Raw genomic sequence first — 21,787 nt, forward strand, 5'->3', positions numbered from 1 at the left:
AAATAATAATAGAAAAATTCTTATAAATAGAAAAATTCAAAGTACTTAATCTCGAAAGGCTATATGTATTTATGGTCGAGAAAAATCCTCAAGTATTTAATCTCCAAAGGCTATATAGGTCGATCCTAAGTCCATATATATATTTTAGATTAATTACATTTATAACACGTATTTTTAGAGAAACACATATTGTATTTGTCAACCTAATAATCAGGTTGGATTTAAGCATATTCTTAATCAAATTGAGAGGACTACTGAGATATTTTTTTTACTACGAATCTTTTGGGTCATTGACACATTTTATATGTCATATATTTGTTTTGATAGAAAAGTAATAGAACCCCACTTTTTGTTCTAAAACTTTTAATAAACTAAAAGAAACCACCTATCTTTTGTTTTATGTTTGACAAGAGAAATTTTATTTTCTTTTAAACAATGTGAACCAACCAACTACAAAAACCTATTATTAATCAACTTTAGCATTTTTTAGAAATGCAACCAAATTAAAATTACAAAACCTCCAAAGATAAATCAGTCTTAGTCAAACGACACAAATCAAGTAGGAAAATTATTTCGTCAACAATGAGAATATGATTCATTCGTAGCCCAACGAGCTAATCCATCTACCACCTTAGTTTGTGAACATTGAGTGTGATGAAACTTAATCTTGTATTGCAGTTTCCACAAACAAAATTTCGTCTTCCATATTTCTCAACAAAGTTAACACATCATTTTCTACCGACAACAATCACACAACTATAATACTATTTAACTCCATCACTAACATATATAAATATATTATATGCTATTAAAAATTATAGCTGATATATATATATCATCAAAAGTATAATTTTATTATATGCTATTAAAAATTTTGGTTATATGTATATACATACGCTAAATTATAAAAATATTCTTAAATTTTACCATTTATTTATAAAATACACAATTTCTTCTAAAAATTGCAACATTATTTTTGACTGTCATAAATATTTCTAAATTAAACTATAACTTTCTAAAAATGTTAAACGAAAATTGAAATCTCAAACAACATGACAGTGAAATAGTATTCTTCTACTTATCATATCCTTTGTATGCTTGTATGTTAAAAAAAGAAAAAGAAAAAGAAAAAGAAAAAGAAAAAGAAAAAGAAAAAGAAGAAATAAATAAAATGTGAAGGTAATATAATATTAAAGAAAATAAATGATATAAACGGTAACGGAAAAGGATAGGGTGGAAATGGTAAAGGAAGGAGGAGGTAGGGAGGCGGGACTGTGGCCGTGGGAGGAGTATTTGTCCCTTTATTTATTTATTGTTATGTTATTTAATATATATATTTGTTAAATAAATGTTGTTATGTGTTAAGGCCTCGTGGAAGTCGTGTCGCATTAAAGCGGTCTTCCCATGTACCTCGTGCCTTTTGATTTACCATTTTACTTTCCACTTTCTCTTATTTATTTAATCCCCCAATATTCCCTCTCTCTTCAACTCTCTTTTCTGTTTTTCCCCCAAACCATAAACTAACAAATTCCCTCTTCTTCTTCGTCCTCAATCCTCCTTCATTCTCCCGCCATGGCTAGGGCTACTGTCGAGCTTGATTTCTTCGGCCTCGAGAAGGACACTTCCTCCAAGTCTCAGTTTCACACTCTTCACCGCAAGAGAAGCTTTCGAGGTTGATCTCTCTTCCTTTTCTCTCCTTCATCTTTATCAGTACTTTTTCCCCTTCTTATTAATTCTCTTTTTCTCTATTTCCAGGCATTCACAGCGCCATTTCCAAGATCAATCCCGAGCTTCTCAAATCTGTCATCGGCTCTGCCTCCATTTCTCTGCCTCCCAGTCCCAAGGCCGCCGCTAACCACAACATCCTCTCACCTTTGCCTCTCTATACGCCTCTCTTCAGGTAATAAAAAATTCACCTCTCTACCTAACTGATCGTTTTCATACTTCCGTTTCAAATTTCTTTGGAATTCATCGTTTTCGGTTCTGTTCTGTTTTTCAGGCCGACTAGTTCTGAATCGCTTCAACATACGTCTCCGATGACTATCTTCTACAACGGAACTGTCGCCGTTTTTGACGTTCCTCGTGATAAGGTTTGTTTTAACTCCGGATTTTCTTGTTACGTACACGACTTTTTCCATCAGTTTTTGTTTTCTGTAACTGATTATGTTTTTGTGAATTGCTTTTCGATTAATTAATCTAATCAATCGTTTTATTCTCTTGTGGTGTGGAAAATTTGTTTTAGGCTGAGAACATTCTGAAACTTGTTGCGGAAGGAAAAGCAGAAGCTAATCCTACGGTTGCAAATCCATCCACCGACCACCAGCAACAGTTGCTTGCATCTCTTAACGGAGGTGATTAAACCTCTACCGGCCTGCACTGAACTAATTTTTTTTTACAAAGATGTTTATATTTATTAGTATTACCTTTTACTATTTTCATATTTCATCTGAAATATCTGCTAATTTGTTGTGTTTTTTCGGCAGATCTTCCCATTGCAAGGAAGAAGTCGCTTCAGAGATTCTTGGAGAAGCGTAAGGAGAGGTAATGATTCGTATTCCTTGAAAATTAAATTCATATTCCAATTTGTTTATTTATCCCGTTTTTTTAATTTGTATTTACCTTTGAAATTTCGAAAAGCTTTTTCCGTTTGTGTATTCTTATTCCTTGGTAGCTTAGGCTGGTATATTGAAAACGACGATTGGTGGATGCTTTCGATTTGTAATAATTATTATATTTTTTGTCAGGGAAAAAAAATAATATTAAAAGAAAAGAAAAAAGGATTCTTGTTCTTGTATGGATTTGCGCTTCCAGTTCAACTCCTCAATTGTTTAAAGTCTCTGTTCTTTTTTTCTAATTTTTTTTTAAATTTTTCTGTTGATGGAGTTTTGAGTAAATAATTATATAAAATTATTAAAATTTTAAGATTGAAATTCTGACATTAAATTTATTAAACTTGAGAGCTTAATCATTAATGCTTCTCTGGTTCATTTTGTTTTTCTTTTCTTTTTATGTCTGACAACATGTAATTTTGTGGTTTTTTAATATATCCAATTTATCCTAAAGATAGTTCTTATAGTTAGTTTATGACTTGACTTCTTCAGAAAAAAAAAATTAGTTTCCATTATCCCGTATGATTAAATTTGTTTAAAAAACATTGTATAGAAATGGAAATTGTTATTAATATTTTATCAAATTTTTATAAAAACATTGTATAGAAATGGACATTATTATTATTATTTAATCAAATTTTATAAAAATTAACTCGACCACAAGGGTTGAATAAATAGGACTTAAAATTAGGGGACCAAATAGGAAACATTGCATTTTACTTTTCTTTTTTATTTATAAAAATGTAATATGGAATTAAATACGTACTTTTTTTTATAGAAAATATTAAAATGTTGAATAGTACTGAAATAATGTGTATGTAACTATGTATTATGGGAGAAGATAATGTGGACGGTTGGGATTGGACCCTTAGAAAAGAATAGTAGCAAAAGTTAGGTCTGGTTGTAATATTCTTATTTTTATTTGATTATTTTTCAGTTTTCTTTTCTTTAAATAAATACAATATCTTCTTTTTGAAAATTGAAAATTCAATTAAGCATTTTAAAAACGTTTGGGTAAAGTAATTTAAGAGAAGAAATAAATAGTTCATTAGAGGAAGTTCAAATTTTGAAAAGAATAGAAAAGACTTTCTAGGGTAGTGGGTGGGACGGTGGAGTTTAGGAGGGTCAGGCAAAGAAAGCTTCTCTTTTTTAACATGTGAAAGAAAAAAAAGGATTAGATTAGAAAATTCAATTCCATGAAACTTCCTCGATCCTTCTCATCAGGCCAAATTAAAGATAGAAAAAAAAAAAAGGAGTAAAGATTTGTTTCACCTTTTCTTTCCTTCATTTATTCACTATGGTATTTCTTTTTCCTTTTTCCTATTCTTTTTTTTTTCTTTTATGGAATAAACAACAAATTGTGCCTTTTCAAGGAAAGGAAAGCAAAATTAAAAGAAATTGAAAATGGTTGAATAGTATTTTAGGAAAGCTTATAAACATGGCTTTACATTTGATTTATTGTGTACAGGTTGACAACGGCTTCACCATATGCATTCCCCTGCCCCCACCTAACTTAATAAGATGGAGAAGATCAACATTACGCGTTTTCTGACACAGACAAATCCCTCTTTTGCTTTTAGTTAAGAATTATTCAAAAGGATATATATAGACATATATAATCTTATTTTTATGCCTTCCTTTTGTATAGCAATAGGCCCATAGGGCCACATAATGTTATAGCAACTTACTGGTATTGGGGGTAGAGTTCGACTTGGATTGATAATCCCTGTTGTTTTATTTTTATTTTTTTTTTAATTTTATGCTACCTGACTTGACTTTTTTTTTTTTTTTTTTTTTATTTGTTATTTTTTTCATTGTTGTTGAATTCCAACTTTATGGCTTCCTATTAGATTTAAGATTGGTTGGAATTTTGATTATTTGAAAAAGTGGAATACTAGATTGAATATTATTATTAATTGTAATAGACTTTTGAAGTCAATTGTCAGCAGTGTTATTTGAAGCATGTGTTGTGTATCTATTATTACGACTATTCTAAAACGGTGCACCAAAAAAGAGGCTTTGAAAAAAAAAAAAAAAATCAGAAATGGCGGATTCTGCTTATTGGGAAGGGACCCGTTTAATGATTTTTTCGTTGATTACGTTTTAGGGTTAAAGTATCATATACATATACAATTTTAGTTTCCATTAGTGTCCCAATTTAGCCACCATGATTTGTTTAAATTCTATCCACAATATTTTCGACCAACATCTCAACTTAACTAAGCGATAAACTATATGTTCTACCTTTTCAAGATCGAAGGTTTAAATCTCTATTATTCTACATGTTGTACTAAGAAACAATTTATTTATTTTATTTTATTTTTTATATTGAATCTAAATTCTAATATAATACTAAAACGGATTTTTATCAACTATCTCTATGATCTTTGATGATAGTTTTCAAATGTTTTATTTTGATGTCACCATTCTATCGTTTTATGTCTCAATTTTTCCTTTGAATATTATAAAAGACTTCAACTCTAAGGGATTAGGAAACATTTATGAAAGTTCAAAAATAGTATAATTGCTTTTAAATGCATAGAAGTATTTTAGAAAAATGACAAAATTTTTGGATATTTTTTCTTTTTATGCCTTTAAATTAAAAAATCGAGACACTATCATAGTAATAGTATATAGAATGATGTGTTTATCACAGTTTGATCAAATGATAAGGATTTAAATGAAGAATTTTAAATAGTATAGAGTAAAATAAATTTAGAGCAAAAATTAAATGGGTATGTAAAGAAACATGAAATTTGATAATAGGAACAAGTAATAAAATATTACGATAATTAGGGTAACTAGGTAATAGGTGAAGGGGCCCACAGGCGTGTAGTGCTTTCGGTGGAAAATATGGTATTGGGTAAAGCCAGACTTTAATTTAAGTTTTAAATGGATCCAAACAAAACAAAATAATAATAATAATAAATAGGGCGCTCCGTCACGACGTCACATTGAGCCATTTTGCTTGTTCGATATCATTCACGTGGTTTTATGCGTTTTTGACCGTATCAATATCTCCTCCAATTAGAGCAATAACACTATTAACAATATATATATATATATATATATTTGAATTGTGCAACACCTTTATGGATAGTTGTTTGGGTTGGATTAACAACTTATTAGGGATGTGTTGGATTCAAATAAATAAAAATTCTATAGGGTGAGTGGGTTTATGAATTCATTTAATATAATTCAACCCAACATGAATTTATTATTCACTTTGAAAATATATATTTTTATTACATATAACACAATTATTTATACATATATTGATTTTAATTTTATTTAATTTCAATATTTTTTGAATAATTTATTCTTCAATAACTCTTAAAAGTAGTTTTTTGCACTTTAGAAATTTTTTTTTTACTATATAAATTGAAATTGAGATGTTAATTTTAATTCAATATATGAAAATAATTAAATTAGATTTTTACATATTTACGTTTTTCTTTTTTTAGAACAAAATTTTTAAATAAATAACCCGATTAACCCGAACCAACCCAACCCAAATATTTCATGATTGTCCAAGTTTTATCATTCAAAGGTTTGTCCAAGTCAAGCATATATAAAAGATCATTTTTCTCATAAATATCACATTCAAGAAATTTAATTTTGTCAACAAGAGATAATTTATCTTTTTTCTAAAGATTTGTTGCTATTTTTAGAGCTAACTTTTTCTAAATCATGTTGCACATTTTCAAATCCATCATATAGCTCATCATAAAATAGAGATTTGTGATTTACCTCATCTTCATTGATCTCATCATTGGAGTCATTTTTTGAAGGGGTCATCAAGCACAAAGAGGACTTATCACATTTTTTTTTTCACTTTATGAAACTTTTCTTGATTATAGAATTATAATTTTCCTTCGCATCAAATAAAATATTAGTAGTATAAGGAGAATTTTCTACACTATATATTAACAAGAAAATTCCAAATATCATATGTATGTTCAAAATGTAAGATTTTATCACATACTTTTATCTAATGACAATATATGATATTTATGGCTTTAGGATTAAAAGTAAGCAACTCATTATTCCATTCCAATTTAACCAAATCATTCTCACAAGCATACAAAATCTTGAAATCCATAGCAAGCACAAAAAGTTTTATTTTATTATTTCAAACATCATAATTTCTAATACCATCAAAGAAAGGAGCTCTATCAACACGAGGATTTTCTATAGTTGTCCTAACTCAAGCAATTAAGCTTTTTCAAATAAATCAAAATATTGATAATATTATAAAAAAAAAATTATGTAGAAGAGCTATTGTTGTGATACCAATCGTATGATCGACATGGCAACTCCAAAGGGGGTGGATAGAGTTTATTAAAACTAATGAAAACTTTTCCAAAGTGGGCCCGATTAAGCAAATTAATAATTTTTTTTTACTAACAAGTAGTTTAAACAAAATTTTCATGCAAATAATTTCAACCCAAAGTAGCAAAATAATTAGAACTAACACTTTTAAACACCAAATTTAATTTGAATAAAAAGATTGGTATGAGATATATAAAGATCAATTCAACCAACCTAAATAAACATAGCAACTAATTTAAGGAATAAATATTTCAATTAATTTCATGTAATAAAATACAACAAAAAATTAATTTCAAAATTAAAGTACGGGAGGCATGGAGAAATTAACATTAAAGATTTTATAGTAGCTCAGTACAATCGACTTACATCCACTTCTCAAGCTCCTCTTGGTACATCACTAGAATTTTTTACTCTTTCCCTTGCTTAGAATCAAACTGCAACAATCTCGAACATTTCCACGATTGAGGATCAAATGGTTACAACAGTTACAACATGTCATGGGTTCAAGAGTGACCATTTACAATAGATTTAGAAATGAAGAACAAGTTGAGACATACCCTCTTAAAGAGTAGATATACAAATTTGAGAACTCAACAAATAAATCAACACAATATAATAAATCTCTCAAGAATAAGATGAAAAGAAAAGTAGGAGGTTTGAGAGAATAACAATAGTGACTTTGAGGATTATAAAAATATGTAATTGTTATAGAAATGTAGAGAAAATGAAGAGTTCAAAAAAGATGGGGTAGGTGAAAACCATATTTTTTTTTGGACCATTTGATCTTGAAAAAGAAAAATCAATATTGGAGATTTTTCCCCTTTTTGAATCAACTAGCCGTTAGATACAAACAAAAAATAATATTAAATTTATTTTCTTTTTAAAAACTCAACGAAAAGAAAAGGTCCACCATGTGTCCAAAATTAGCTTAGACATAAATATAAAATAATATTGAATTCATTTTCATTTTAAATTCACTTTTTTTTTTTTTGAAAACCACTCCAAAAAATCAAATGTCCACCATGTGTACCTCCTCCATTGTTCCAAGTGCCACCTTTCAATTAGTCCACTTTGATGAGAAAAATTCTACTACGTCATCAGCTTAGGATTTTTCCGTTAAGTTTGTTTTGGTTGTATCTTCTTTATTTGAGCTCCGATTTCAGTTATTCAAATTGCGTTGAAATATTTATTCCAATATTTAGGCAATAGAACATTCAAAATACTAAAATTATTTGTGAATAAATTATATATTTTTTTTTATCATCAAAACGTTAATTATTTAATTAATTAAAATTAATTAATTTGAGATTAAATGTCAAAAAGCCAACAACAGAGAGTTCATCCAAAATACAATACCTTTTTTGTAGTCAATAACTACCAAACTCTAGCGGCCGCTATATGTTCAAATAAACAAAAAACTTGTTAGACTAAATGATACTAAACAATGAATGCTCAATTTCTACAAAACATACCCTGAATTATGAGGAAAGATAAGAAGTTGATTTCGATCCATTCCCAGTAATCTAGCATTCAACACTTGTGCACGTGATTCTTTGTAAGTAGATAGTGAGATAGATCCAGTGTCCAAAAATTTGTACAAGCTCAAAGTATTGAACTTATCAACAATTTTGTATAAGTACCTATGAAAGTATTAAAAACATTGAATTATTGAACTTATTGGACTTGTACAAACTCAAAGTACAGAATTGATTCAAGTCAATTTGTAATTACTTAAAAGTATTGTGTTAAAAATGCCACTTACATCATGTACATATGGAGACAAGGTGTTGCTATTAGATGCATACAAAGATAAAAAGGAAAAGGGTGAAGGGGGATAAATAAAGAAAAGAATTTGGAAGCTCATAAAGAGAAACTAAAATTTCATTACAAGAAGGGGGGGGGGAAGGGGGATGATAGCACAAAGTTGAAAGGATTGTGGCCTCCATTCTTCCTATAGATATTGTATTCATGAAGACCTCTAAAATCTAAGACTCTAAAAACAGGTCAATCGAAATCATTTTTGTTTATCTATTGAATGATTGGATTTGTCAATGTTGTAAATTCAGTCATAGATTAGGAAGGGAAAAAACCCTGGAAATCAAATTGATAGCTAGAATTAGATTGAAACAAAGGAAAAGAGAAATGGAGCAACGCAACTAATCTCAAACAATCGATTATGTGAGTATAAGCAGTGATGTCAAAGAAGAAAAATGGGCAAGGAGGTTAGGGAAGTATTTTTGAAACTGACCTAATAACTCAACGCGACACGAATCGAAGAATGGTTTGTACTGAAAGATAAAACTATGAAATAATTGAAGTGCTCAGCATAGAGCTATTGGAGCTTCATTCAAATATAAAGGCGCAGTAGAGCCACGTGTCAACAAAGGATAGGAGAGAACAAATAACAAATATAATCCATACCACACAACCAATGGAGTAGAAACAAATGAGAAGAGAAAGATAACAAATTAATAACAAATATATAATGTTACCTGTTGGGATTGGTGTCCTAATTCTCTCGAAGTTTTGTTGTTTGTAATGATACACATTGTTTTATAAATAAAATAACTGTTATTTCATTCTGACATTTACTCATATTCAATAAACAAAACTTCATGGTTATCTTATGTAAACGTAAACACGTATATGTGATATACAAGTGGATCATGACTTAGTAATCCTAAATAGGTCTATAGTATAAGGAATAAGGTGGGATACCTGATCCTGGTGACACTACAGATACGACTCACTTTGTAGAGGTTTACAAGTATTGTAAACTACTACAGATGGTAGATCCTTACCATTTACGTGGAGATGTGCGAGCGGGGGTGTCCTATACAAAGAGTTTGTATAAGACCGTACCATAAGATGACTAGACTATGTATATAACGCCATTCATACTAGAGACTTACATCTCACCTAAACGACCATAGGTGACACGACCTCAATCTTGAGTGTTTTGAGAACTTCTACCTTTGAGGGCAGTCCTTTGATTAGTATGGGTGAGAGTGGCTAGATTGCCAACTCAACATTCCTATCTTTTTGGGGACTTGTCTGATCTGGGAGCTGGGAACTCAATCCACAAGATAGAATTCACTTCTTTTCCGAAGCAGGGATAAATAGAGAGATTGCTCTCTTAAGGGCCGATTCCGGGGCTTGAACATAGTAGCCACAACTTCTCTTTGGAAGAGAAGACTCAGTCATAGTAGGACTATGACTTATGTTCATTAGAGGGATCAATGGTACTTAAAGAGACAGATGTAATTACAGAGGCATAATGGTTATTGGCCGAGCTGTACTTACGAGCGATCTGTGAAGGGTTGTTGTACTGTTGATTGGTTAAGAAGGACACATAATATATTTGTGGTAAGGAGAGTTCAGCTGTCGATCTTTAGTGGAGTACCTAGCAGTTAATGGATGGTGGATCCCATGACTAAAGAGTTTAGTCAGTTATTCACGTATCGTTGGAGCTTCGAGCTACAGGTCCATAAGGCCCCACTGGTAGCTTAATGGATTCAGTTGAAGATCAGTTCTTGGTGTTGATTTGAAATGTTCAAATTGACAAGAGGTAATTCGATTATATATGATATGATCAGTATGGTGTATGAGATACATCAAGTGAAGAATTAATGTAAATATGATTTACATTAAGTGCCATAGAATAGAAAAAGAGTTATGATTTGTATGTTTCATGAGATAAAATATTAAAACTATAGGTTATAAATATATTATGGTAAGTTAGTTATCATTTATATTTATAATAATATTAATTATTGGATATTTAACTCTTTTTCTCTAATAACCAATTGAGTGAGATGTTATTGGTGGTTTCATGGTAATCGTGAGATAAAAAAAAATATTTTCCTAATTTAAGTAAGTTCTGAATTTTTTTTTTGGAGATTTTCTCTCTCGAAAATATTCTTACTATAGTTGTCAAATAAATAGGATTTACTAAGCGACAACTTGGATAAGGTAAACGATCGTTGAGTGTTTGTAGGAGACAGACACTTAGCTAAGCGATGAGCTAAACGATCGCATAGCTTTTGCTAGATGATTGCTTAGTTTTTCGTAAACGATTGGTCATCGACCTATACGATAGGTTCTGCCATCTCCCACTTGCTCAATCGTTTACAATTTTGTTGTTTCCTCTGTCTTCTACCTCAAACCAAGTTCACACAGAGCCCACCCTTTGGATTCTCACATCGAGAATACTAAGGTAGCCTTCTTGGTGGTGTCATACTCATCATCGAGGTTCTGTGGAGGTCGTTCGTGTTGTTCGGGATGTTCATGACGTAGGCGATCACTGAGATCGAGTGCATGGTGTTTGTGCTGTGTAGCGGTCATGTTGGACGAACGTTCGTGGTTGTTGTGTTGCTGTGATCGAGCGTTCGTGATCAAGGAGCTTAACGATGAGTCTACAAAAGTGTGTAGCTTTTGTCCTTGATCTTATGTATATCATGCTATAATTTTTGTAATTAATGCATAACTGTATGTTTTTGTTTATGACTGTAATTGTAAAGTTCATATATGATTGTAATTTAGAATGATCTTTCTGCTGCTCATCGAAATCCTCGCGTTCGATTTCCTTCAATTGATATCAGAGCCAGGTTATTCTGATATTCCAAATTACAAGTCTGCTTTGAACTTCTTTTACAGTCTTAGTGGGCTTTCTGCATTTGTACAGTTGTGAAGCATATGTTTTGCAGCCATGTAAGTTGCACTTAAGTTATCACAAAGAAGCAATGAAGGGACATAACCATTGAGACCAATCTCAGACAACACCAATTGGGTCCACAACAACTCAGCTGCAGCATTGGCCATACCATGATACTCAGATTCTGCACTAGATCAAGACACCACCCGTTGTTTAGCAGCAGTCACAAAATAAAGCTAGAGCCAAGAAAAACATAAAACTAACTAGTGCTTCGTCGATCATTAGGACAACTAGCCCAATCAAAATCTTTGTAGCAAATAAGAGCGAAGGATGAGCATTTAGTAATGGAAATACCATGGTGAATGGTACCTTTCAGATAGTGCAGTAGCTGTTTTACAGCTTGAAAATGAGTTGTTGTTGGAGCATGAAGAAACTGACAAAGTTTATTCATAGAGAAACAAATGTCAGGTCTAGCTAAAATGTAGTATTGTAATGCCCCAACCATGCTTCGCTGCTCTGAAGGATTTTTCAAAACATCACCATCCTTTAATGATAACTGAGTGTCGTGAGCCATGCATGAATGAATAGGTTTGGATCGATTGAGATTGAATCGAGCAAGCATATCCCAAATGTATTTAGATTGGTTTAAGTGCAATACTTCCTGATCACAAGTGACTTGAATGCCAAGGAAGAATGACAGTGGACCAAGATCTTTAAGAGCAAATTTCTAGTGTAAACAGGTAATAAACTGCTTTATAGCTGAAGGACAACCGCTAGTGACAATAAGATCATCAACATAAATCAACAAGATAATTAGAAACCTATCAATGCGTTAAAGAAACGTAGATAAGTCAACCTTCACACTAACAAAACCCCACTGCAAAATACAAGTGCTATGTTTGGTGAACCAAGCTCGAGGACTTTGTTTAAGACCATAGAGAGCTTTCTTGAGTAAAAGAACATGATTAGTGAATGGATCGAATCTCAAGTGGAAGCACGTGATCGCCTTGCAATTTTATTTTTGATTTTACAAAAACAAAATATGGTATAAAAATAATAACATAATGGATAAACAATCAAGATTCGCATGCATTTAATAGAAGAAAAAAGGGAAGATCTAAAACTTACCTTTGTAGATTCCTAAATTCTTTACAATTCCCTCTGTGTCTTCTCCGGAACATCTTTTCAATGATCAAGGGACACCACAGTAAGTGAAACCTTGTTATTCTGAATGTATGGTCTCTAAGACTTAGAAGAGGAAGAAGAAGTAGTGGAGAAAAGAAGAGAGATTTTGAGAGAAGTAGTAGAAAACTAGGATTCAGAATTTTCAATTCGACTGTGTCACGAACATGGGCCATGAAGACCTATTTATAGAGAGGAGGGATGACCCCCTTCTCCTAATCTTTCCCATTTCTACTCTAGTTATAATTTAATTAAATAACTTTTATTTAATTAATTTTTTCAATAGTTAAATAACCATATATATTAAATCCAATTTATTATATATAATTAATTAATAAATAAATAAACATCACATGTTTATTATTTCTACTTTTAGAAAATATGACTATATTAAATCATATTTAATATATAATTAATATCATTATCACATATTTATATGTATACATCTCTTTAATATTTGAATTTTATTCAAATATTTTTCTCTCTTAATTATAGATCACATGTATAATTACCCATATTATAATAATCTCATTAATATAAAATTGATTTGAATAATTCAAACTATTCCTCTTATATTTCTTTAGTGAGCTAACAAGAGAATCTTATGGACCTATAGATTAGAAACTCCAATGATATAAAATTAATTAATTAAACTCTTTAATTAAATTAATCAAATTTCATTAACTACCGGTCGCTCCATTAAAGACCAATAGCTGCACTCTTCGCACTGTAGATTTATTTCTACGCCATCGATATAACCAATCAATAGCGGGTCGACCCTTCACAAATTGCTCATAACTACAGCTGGGTCAAAATACCATTTTACCCCTGTAGTTACATCTAACTTCTTAAATACCACTGATCCCTCTAATGAACAAACAATTTATAGTCCAATTATAAATTAACACGTCTTGGGCCAATGAGAGGTTGAGGCCTCAATATTAAGCACTCGAAATCAGCTATTAAGTGAGCAATTTATCTATTTTTCCTAAGGTCTGGAAAGGAGTGAATTCCATCTTATGTAGTTGTGTTCCCAGCTCCCTACTCGTACAAGTTCCTAAAATGGTAGGCATGTTGAGTCGACTAACAAGGGCACTCTCAACCATACAAATCAAAGGATTGCCCTCATATATAATACAAGAGTTCATAATTCACTAAGGATTAAGGTCAAGTCACCTATAATCATCCTAGTGAAATGCAAGTCTCTTTTAGCAACGATATTATATAGAAAGACTATTCATTTCACGGTATGATCTTATACAAACTCTTTGTATACAATACCCCCGCTTGCATGTCTCCACATGAATGATCGGGATCATATCATTTGTAGCACTTTACAACAATTGTAACATTTACAAAGTAGGCTGCATTCGTAGTGTCACCAGGCTAAGTAGGGTAAGGTACCTAGCCTTATCCATCTACTACAAACCATTTTTGTTATTACTTAAACATATCCACTTGTATGTCAACCACATACTTGTTTTAAGTTTCATAAAATAACCTTAGATCTTAGTTTATTGGATTGAATTAATGCAGTCTAAATATAAATAAAATACTCTTATTTTATATAATTTGTTTTTACAAACTACAAAATATATGAGATTTAAGACATTAACTACAACAATCTCCCACTTGTTCTAAAACGAATGGAATTTGTCGTATCAATACATACAATGAATAAGTGGCATATAAAGTATCAAATACCAAAAATGGGACATATAGTATAAAATATAATACAATAAACTAGGACATACAATATACCCAACAACATCTCCAATTTGCCCTAGATTAAGTGACTCATATCTCCTAGACCTATGCTCTCTAGGTGACCCTAAAAAACTATGCTCTCTAGGTGACCCTAAAAAACTTCAGCCACGAGAGCTTTTGTAAATGGATAAATAACATTGTGCTCCAAGGCAATCTGTGTGACAATCACTTCTTCTCGTTGACCCAATATGCCCACCAGATTGGCTGCTTCTTTTAACCTAATTCATATATTTAATTTTTATTTATATTAATTAATTAAAATAATATAATATTTATATTATATTATTTAATTAATTTTTTTAGGATGCCAAAATCGGTCTAATTTTTCTTTTTAATTTAATCATCATTGGATGTATGTTTAAAATTATTTTTTGAATTCATATTACATATTGTATGTCAGATAGATTAAAAATACACACCTTAAGATAAACATGTACATGCGTCATAATTAAATATAAAGGGTTATATTTTATAGATGCATGATTGAATTAGCATGCTCATGCATCATAATGTAAATGTTATGTTAGTGATGTATGATTAACCTAAGCATGCCCATGCATCATACTATATATTAAAATTATTCTAATAAATAGTGGAATGATGTATGTGAATGTTTGAAGTTTTTATAGATTTAATAATTCATTAATTTATAAAAAGTTATACTATTAATGAAATAAATTAAAATCCATAATCTAGATTGCATGTAAACATAGGTCCAAATTATTTTAAATTATTTAAAATTGACTTATGTTAATTCTAATGGAACTAGGAATAAGTTAATCTTTTTTATTTGTTTTAATAGAATTAAAGTGAATTTCAATAAAAGATTAAATTTATAAAATAATTGTCCATAAGCGGCCTTTGTCTAAGGAAGATTCTGTCTAGGAGGGGGTATTTAAGCTGATGAAAACGAAACACCTCCACTTAGGAACCGACCTGGAAGGTGAATTGGGCAAATATTTTATAAGCATGCAATAAATGATTGATTATATTAAAAGAGTTCAATAAATGAAATCAATTATTGTTAAATTATTCAATATAAATGTTATATTGAGAAAATTTAAATGACTTAGATAAATTCATTAGTCGGGCTTTAACTAAGTATAATAAAATCCTAATAAAATATTAGAATATTTTAGTGGAAGGAAGTTGGTATATATGATATATCAAAATTTAAGCTTTCATGTCTCCAAGAGTTCACATCGTGAAATCCATGCTCGACTCCGTGTTGCCCTAGGCACCGCCTCCCTTCTGAAAGTGTTTTCATGGGTCAATAACAAGGTGAATGGGGAAAGTGTTCATAGTAAGTGGGAGAGAGATACGTGTCAACGTATCCTACGATCTCCACCATTAGGTTGCACCGTGAGACTCCTATGATCCGCCTGCGTGTCGTCCTAAAGTGACCATCCCTTCAGAGGGCCTCATCATAAGGATCAGAATAACACAAATTCCAACACTGGATATGGTTTCTTAGGTTAATATTCAACAATTGTCTTTCTCTTCAATAGCCTATTAAAGCATACCTATGAGATTTGCACATGGGAGGATCATACTTACTGAAGGAGTTAATTTAGTTAATATATCCTTGACCGAAATAACGGTAGCTAAAAACTATAGGAGTAAGAGTTATTATTGTATTAGTGATTGGCTGAGATTGTCTCAATTCAAGGGAGGAGTGGCTGATCACCTTTTGGTGGTTGTTGCTTTAAACCTCTGAAGTATCGTTGCAACAACTGAAATCAATAGTTTAATTAGGGCTCTAAGATTAAATATGTTTTTGCTAAATTGATTGGATAATTATGTAATGGATTATAACAAAGATAACTAATAAGGTCGATTGATTATTATATGTTTTAGCATGTCTTCCACAATCACATCTTTGCTTAAAAATGAGAAATTAACTGGTGAAAACTATGTGACATAGAAATCAAACCTGAATACAGTTTTGATCATGGATGATATGCGGTTTTCACGACAGAGGAATGTCCTCCAGTACTCGCTTGAATTGCATCTCAAGCGTTGAAGGATGCTTATAACCATTGGACGAAGGCCAATGATAAGGCCCGAGTCTACATCTTGATAAGTTTGTATAACGTTCTTACCAAGAAGCATGAGACCATGATGACTGCAAGTCAGATCATGGAGTCATTCTAGAAGATGTTTGGAGAACCGTGAGTGAATATGTTCTTGACTTGATGGTCCATTTCAATGTCGTCGAAATAAATAATGCAGTCATAGACGAGCAAAGTCAAGTGTCCTTTATTTTGGAATCTCTTCTGAAGAGTACAATCTTGTAGGGATGAAAAACCTAAGGCTTAGCAGAAGCCATAACATACCGAACCCAAAATGTATTTCAAAATACCATTTAAAATCAAAACAATTTTTTTTGAATAAAAAATACTGATAAAAATAAATTAAGCATGCAATTCTAAAAACAAAACCTACAAAGAGAAGAAACCCTACCTTGCAAATCTTTTGAGAATTATGTGGAATTAGAAATGGACACCACCACTTGGAGTCCTCCTTATTCTTGCGATTTGAAAATTGTGGGATTCTCTTTAGAAATTGGGAGGTTTTTGGGAAACACACAGAAAGTTTTTGCTTCTACCAAACAAATAGAGAGATTAAAAAAAATTTCTTCCTTCTGTATTTTTTTTTAATACAGAGAGAAGTGAGGAGATGTGGGATTCATGCCACGTCTCTAGTAACTCTCCTACGTGGGGAGTTACATTTTTATTTAATTTAAATTACATAAAACTATTTATTTAATTTAACTAAATAAATAAAAACCAATAACCATTTAAATCATATTTAAATGGTTCCCTCTTACATAACCTATAAGTTTAATGTGCATCTAATGTTTATTATTTTTAACCTATAGTTTTGATTTAATCAGTTTAATTAAACTCAAAATTCAATTGTATTAAATAAAATTAATTAATTAATTAATTCTTCAATTAATTAATCCTCCAATAAAATATTACATATTTAATTTAATTTTCCATTTGAACCATATTAAAAAACAATTCTCTCATTTAACCTATAGTTTTAATGCACATCCAATGCACATTATTTTTAACCTATAGTTTTCAATATGAATCTTATTCATATTAAATTAATATTTGAACTCCTTTCAAATATTTCGTTCTCTCATTTATTAATTTTGAATCATATCCAAAATTAATAATAAAGTATAAAATTAAACTTTATATTAAAATGTATCAACATCCATTAAAAAAATCCCAATTCTGAATTTGAACCTTTCAAATTCAATTTAATGACAAATTACCTCAATACCAAATAAAAAATCCGAATTCTAAATTTGAAAGGGACCTAATGGACCTGCAGATCAGAAACTCTAATTGGTTGAACTCATTAACCAAATTTATCAATATTCGTTAACTGTGGGTACACTTAACTAACGACCTACAACTGCACTTTTCTCAGTACAGATATGTTTTTGTATCCATGGAAGTTAGTCCTTCACGAGTGTTCGTAACACCAATTGGGTCAAATTATTATTTTACCCCTAGATTATATCTACATCCTTAAGTACTAGTGCTTCTTTAATGAACAACCTATTTATGGTCCAACAATTAAATAGAAACTCCCCTCGAGCCTATTAGAGGGTAGAGCCCTTTGTTCAGGTCCCAGAGACACCACTTAAGGGACCTCGAAGTCGGGAATGAGTGAAATCCATCTTGTATGATTATTTTTCCAGCTACCCACTCGGTCTTATCCCCAAAATGGTATGCATATTCAGTCGACGAACTGGGCACTCTCACCCATACAAATCAAAGGACAATCCCTCATGAAGGAATTCATAATATAATCATGAGTAAGACTAAGTTACCAAGGTTATCCTATTGAAATAGAAACCTAACTAGTCGACGGAGTTACATCTAGTGGTTACTATTTTGCGGTCCAGTCTTGTGCAAACTCATTGCTCAGGATACCCCCACTCGTATGTTTCCTACATAAACGCATTGGATCGCTGCGTTTATATCAAATACAAAGTAGGTCGTATCCATAGTGTTACCATAATAAGGTACCCATCCTTACCCCTATACTATAGATTCTTTAGGCTATATCTTGAACATTGATCCCTATATGTCTTTACATATAGTTTATGAGTCATAAGATAACCTAGGATGTTAGTTTATTGGATTTTAGGGTTAATAAAACAAAATTAAATAAAACATCAATAACATTTATTGAGTAAAACATTAATAACTATTTATTAATGATGATCATTTAATTACATTCACTATCTACGAGTTTTAGGACATAAAACCCAACAAACTCCCACTTGAACTAAAACTCTAGTTAGTGGGACGTACATTACACGGAGCGATGGGGATGTTACAAATACAAAGTAAAAATACAATAAACTAGGGCATCTCATACCAATTACACATCTCCCACTTGCCCTAGATTACACAATGTACATATCTCGTAGACCTAGTTTCGCTAAATGACTTTCGAACACTTTAGTCGAGAGAGCTTTCGTAAATTGATCAGCAATATTGTGCTGTGTATCGATCTTTGTGACAATCACATCTTCTCGTTACACAATCTCCTGTATCAGGTGATACTTCCTCTCAATGTGCTTTCCTTATCTATGACTACGAGGTTCTTTCGAGTTGTCCATAACCCTACTGTTGTCACAATATAAGGTGATCAACAAGTTCATGTTAGGAACTTCCTTAACCAAACTGCCTACTTTATCGTTGATGATATTTTTGTAAACACAGAGGTCATCAACACTTTGGTCAATGCCAAAAAATTTGATCGCAGTATGAAACCTAATATTCCAAGATCTGGATGATTATTTCAACCCATAAATAGGTCGATTCAGTTTGTAAACTTTTTGCTCCTGACCTTAGGCTATGAACCCCTCGGGTTGAGACATAAAGATATTCTCTTTAAGATTTCCATTCAGAAAGACTATCTTGACATCCATTGCCATATTTCATAGTCATAATATGTGGCTGTGGACAAGAGAACTCGTATAGATTTAAGCATAGCAACAGGGGAAAAATTTTCCTTATAGTCAACCCCTTCTCTTGTAAATCCATTTATACCCTATGGGTTTAACCCTTCATGTGGATCTAATAGATCCTATATTGAATTGAAGTACATTGATTTCATTTCAAGGTCCATGGCTTTGACCCATTGGTCCTTGTCTATAACATTCATTGCCTATCTATAAGACAATGGATCCTCAATGCCATCATCTGGTATGACGACCTAAGTTTCAGTTAAATCCAAGTAACGGTCAGGTTGTGCTATAATCCTCCCGTTTCATCGAGGCACTCTCAATGATTGAGAAGGACATGACTGACTTGAAGTGCTAGTCCTTTTATTATCTCTTGGTGAAGGACCAACATCATCATCAACAACTCTTGTTGATTCTTCAGTAGCTTCATTTAATACTAATTTGCTTCATGGTTTATAATCTCTCATGTGATCTTCTTCTAAGGATGGTGCATTTTTCGATACAAACACTCTGTTTTCTTGTGGATCGAAGAATGAACCACTTTTCGTTTCCTTAGGTAACTAACAAATTCGCATAATCTTGAACGAGGTTCATTTCTTAGGATTTGCCACTAGCATGTGTGTTGGACAACCCCATATTCTAAAGTAGCACAAATTAGGTTTACGACCTCTCCATAACTTAAAAGGTGTTTCAAAAACACTCTTCGAGGGAACGTTGTTCAAGATATGAACTGTAGTCTCTAATGCATACCTCCAAAACGAGCTAGGCAATTGAGCATAACTCACCATAGAATGAACCATGTGTAACAAGGTTCTATTTTTCCTTTCCGATAAAGATCAAGATCATATCATTTGTAGTACTTTACAACCATTGTAACATCTACAAAATAGGCTGTACTCGTAGTGTCACCAAGATAAGGTACACAATCTTATCTATCTACTATAAATCATTTAGGTTATTACTTAAACTTGATCCACCTATATGTCTCTACATACATGTTTAAGTTTCATAAAATGACCTTGGATCTTAGTTTATTGCATTAAATTAATGTAGTCTAAAAGTTAATAAAATACCTTTTATTTTAATAGATATATAATTTATCTTTACAAACTATAAGATGCACTCGATAATCCAACCATTATATATGGCAATTGTAAGCACAATGCGAATGGTGGTAGGTTTAACAACAGGGCTGAAGTTTTCAAAGTAATCGACACCACAATCCTAGCTAAATCCTTAGGTAACTAATCGGGCCTTGTACCTCTCTATGTCACCATTTGATTTGAGTTATAATCGAAAGACCCATTTGCAGCCAACAATCTTTTGGTTTGGGGGAAGAGGAACAAGAGACCAGGTGTTGTTATGCATAAGAGCCTCATATTCTTCTACCATGGCTTTTTTCCATTTTGAATGCAATCAGAGCATCTTTGTGAGTCTAAGGTTCAGACCTATCCAAATCAATAGCAAATTTCTAAAATAACCATGCTTTGGGTTTGTAAATACCATCCTTGGACCTGGTAATCATGGGGTAAATATTGGTGGTTGGAGGTGGTGGGGCAGGAATGAAGGAAACGAGTTGTTGGAGAGGTACGGTTGAAGAAGAAGAAGAAGAGGCAAAGACAGTGGAATTGATAATGGGAGAGGGAACAATTGAGGAAGAAGAAGAGGATACAGGGGAGGAAGAGAAGGGCAAGGTGAATGAGTAGAGTGAACGGGAGAAGGGGTGGAAGGTGGGGGTGAAGATAGAAAGGATAAAGGAGAGGAATGTTCAGAGGTTGAAGAATGGAGGGGCTGTGAAGAATGGAAGGAAATGTAAGTAGGTTAACCAAGAGAAGTTGATAGCCTTGGCAAAGAAGCAGCAGGGAAAAGCGATATTGAGGAAGGAAACATAAATGTGGCCAGTGGACAAGTTTAAACACAAATAACCCTTGTAAGATAAAGCATAGCCAAGAAAAAGACATTCATATGACCGAAATTGAAGTTTATTGTCATTATACGAACACAAGAATGGAAAACAAGTGTAACCTAAAGAGGACAGTAATTTGTAGTCAGCCATTTTATTAAATAAGGTGGTACAGGAGCATTTGTTATTGAGAAGGGAAGTAGGTGTGTGATTGATTAAATACACAACTGTTTAAAAAGAAAATGTCCAAAACTTGTGAGGAACATGAGAGTGAGGCAACAAAGAAAGGCTAACTTCAACAACATGCCTGTTTTTCCTCACAACAGTACCATTTTGCTTGG

At 31.9% G+C, this 21,787-nt stretch overlaps 1 protein-coding gene and 1 long non-coding RNA gene across 2 annotated transcripts; one reads left to right on the plus strand and one right to left on the minus strand.

Moving 5' to 3' along the window:
* Window positions 1-1,443: 1,443 nt before the first annotated feature.
* On the plus strand, window positions 1,444-4,397 carry LOC120092822 (protein TIFY 9). The gene is made up of 6 exons (XM_039051027.1): window positions 1,444-1,672; window positions 1,756-1,900; window positions 2,000-2,090; window positions 2,243-2,351; window positions 2,484-2,541; window positions 4,078-4,397. Exons 1-6 carry the CDS (start codon window positions 1,573-1,575, stop codon window positions 4,124-4,126), a joined length of 552 nt encoding a protein of 183 aa, XP_038906955.1. The 5' UTR covers window positions 1,444-1,572; the 3' UTR covers window positions 4,127-4,397.
* Window positions 4,398-7,175: 2,778 nt separating this feature from the next.
* LOC120092823 lies at window positions 7,176-9,259 on the minus strand. Its single transcript, XR_005486169.1, has 2 exons — window positions 9,190-9,259; window positions 7,176-8,581 (listed from the first exon to the last, which is right to left on the minus strand). It is a non-coding gene; the product is annotated as an uncharacterized LOC120092823 (long non-coding RNA).
* Window positions 9,260-21,787: the final 12,528 nt, after the last annotated feature.

The sequence above is a fragment of the Benincasa hispida genome, chromosome 12, assembly GCF_009727055.1.
Source record: "Benincasa hispida cultivar B227 chromosome 12, ASM972705v1, whole genome shotgun sequence".
NCBI classification, from domain to species: domain Eukaryota; kingdom Viridiplantae; phylum Streptophyta; class Magnoliopsida; order Cucurbitales; family Cucurbitaceae; genus Benincasa; species Benincasa hispida.

Coding starts and splice junctions, on each gene's coding strand:
- LOC120092822 (XM_039051027.1), top strand. CDS start 1,573: ATGGCTAGGGCTACTGTCGAGCTTGATTTCTTCGGCCTCGAGAAGGAC. Junction 1,901..1,999: donor CTCTATACGCCTCTCTTCAG/GTAATAAAAAAT, acceptor TCTGTTTTTCAG/GCCGACTAGTTCTGAATCGC. Junction 2,091..2,242: donor TTGACGTTCCTCGTGATAAG/GTTTGTTTTAAC, acceptor AATTTGTTTTAG/GCTGAGAACATTCTGAAACT.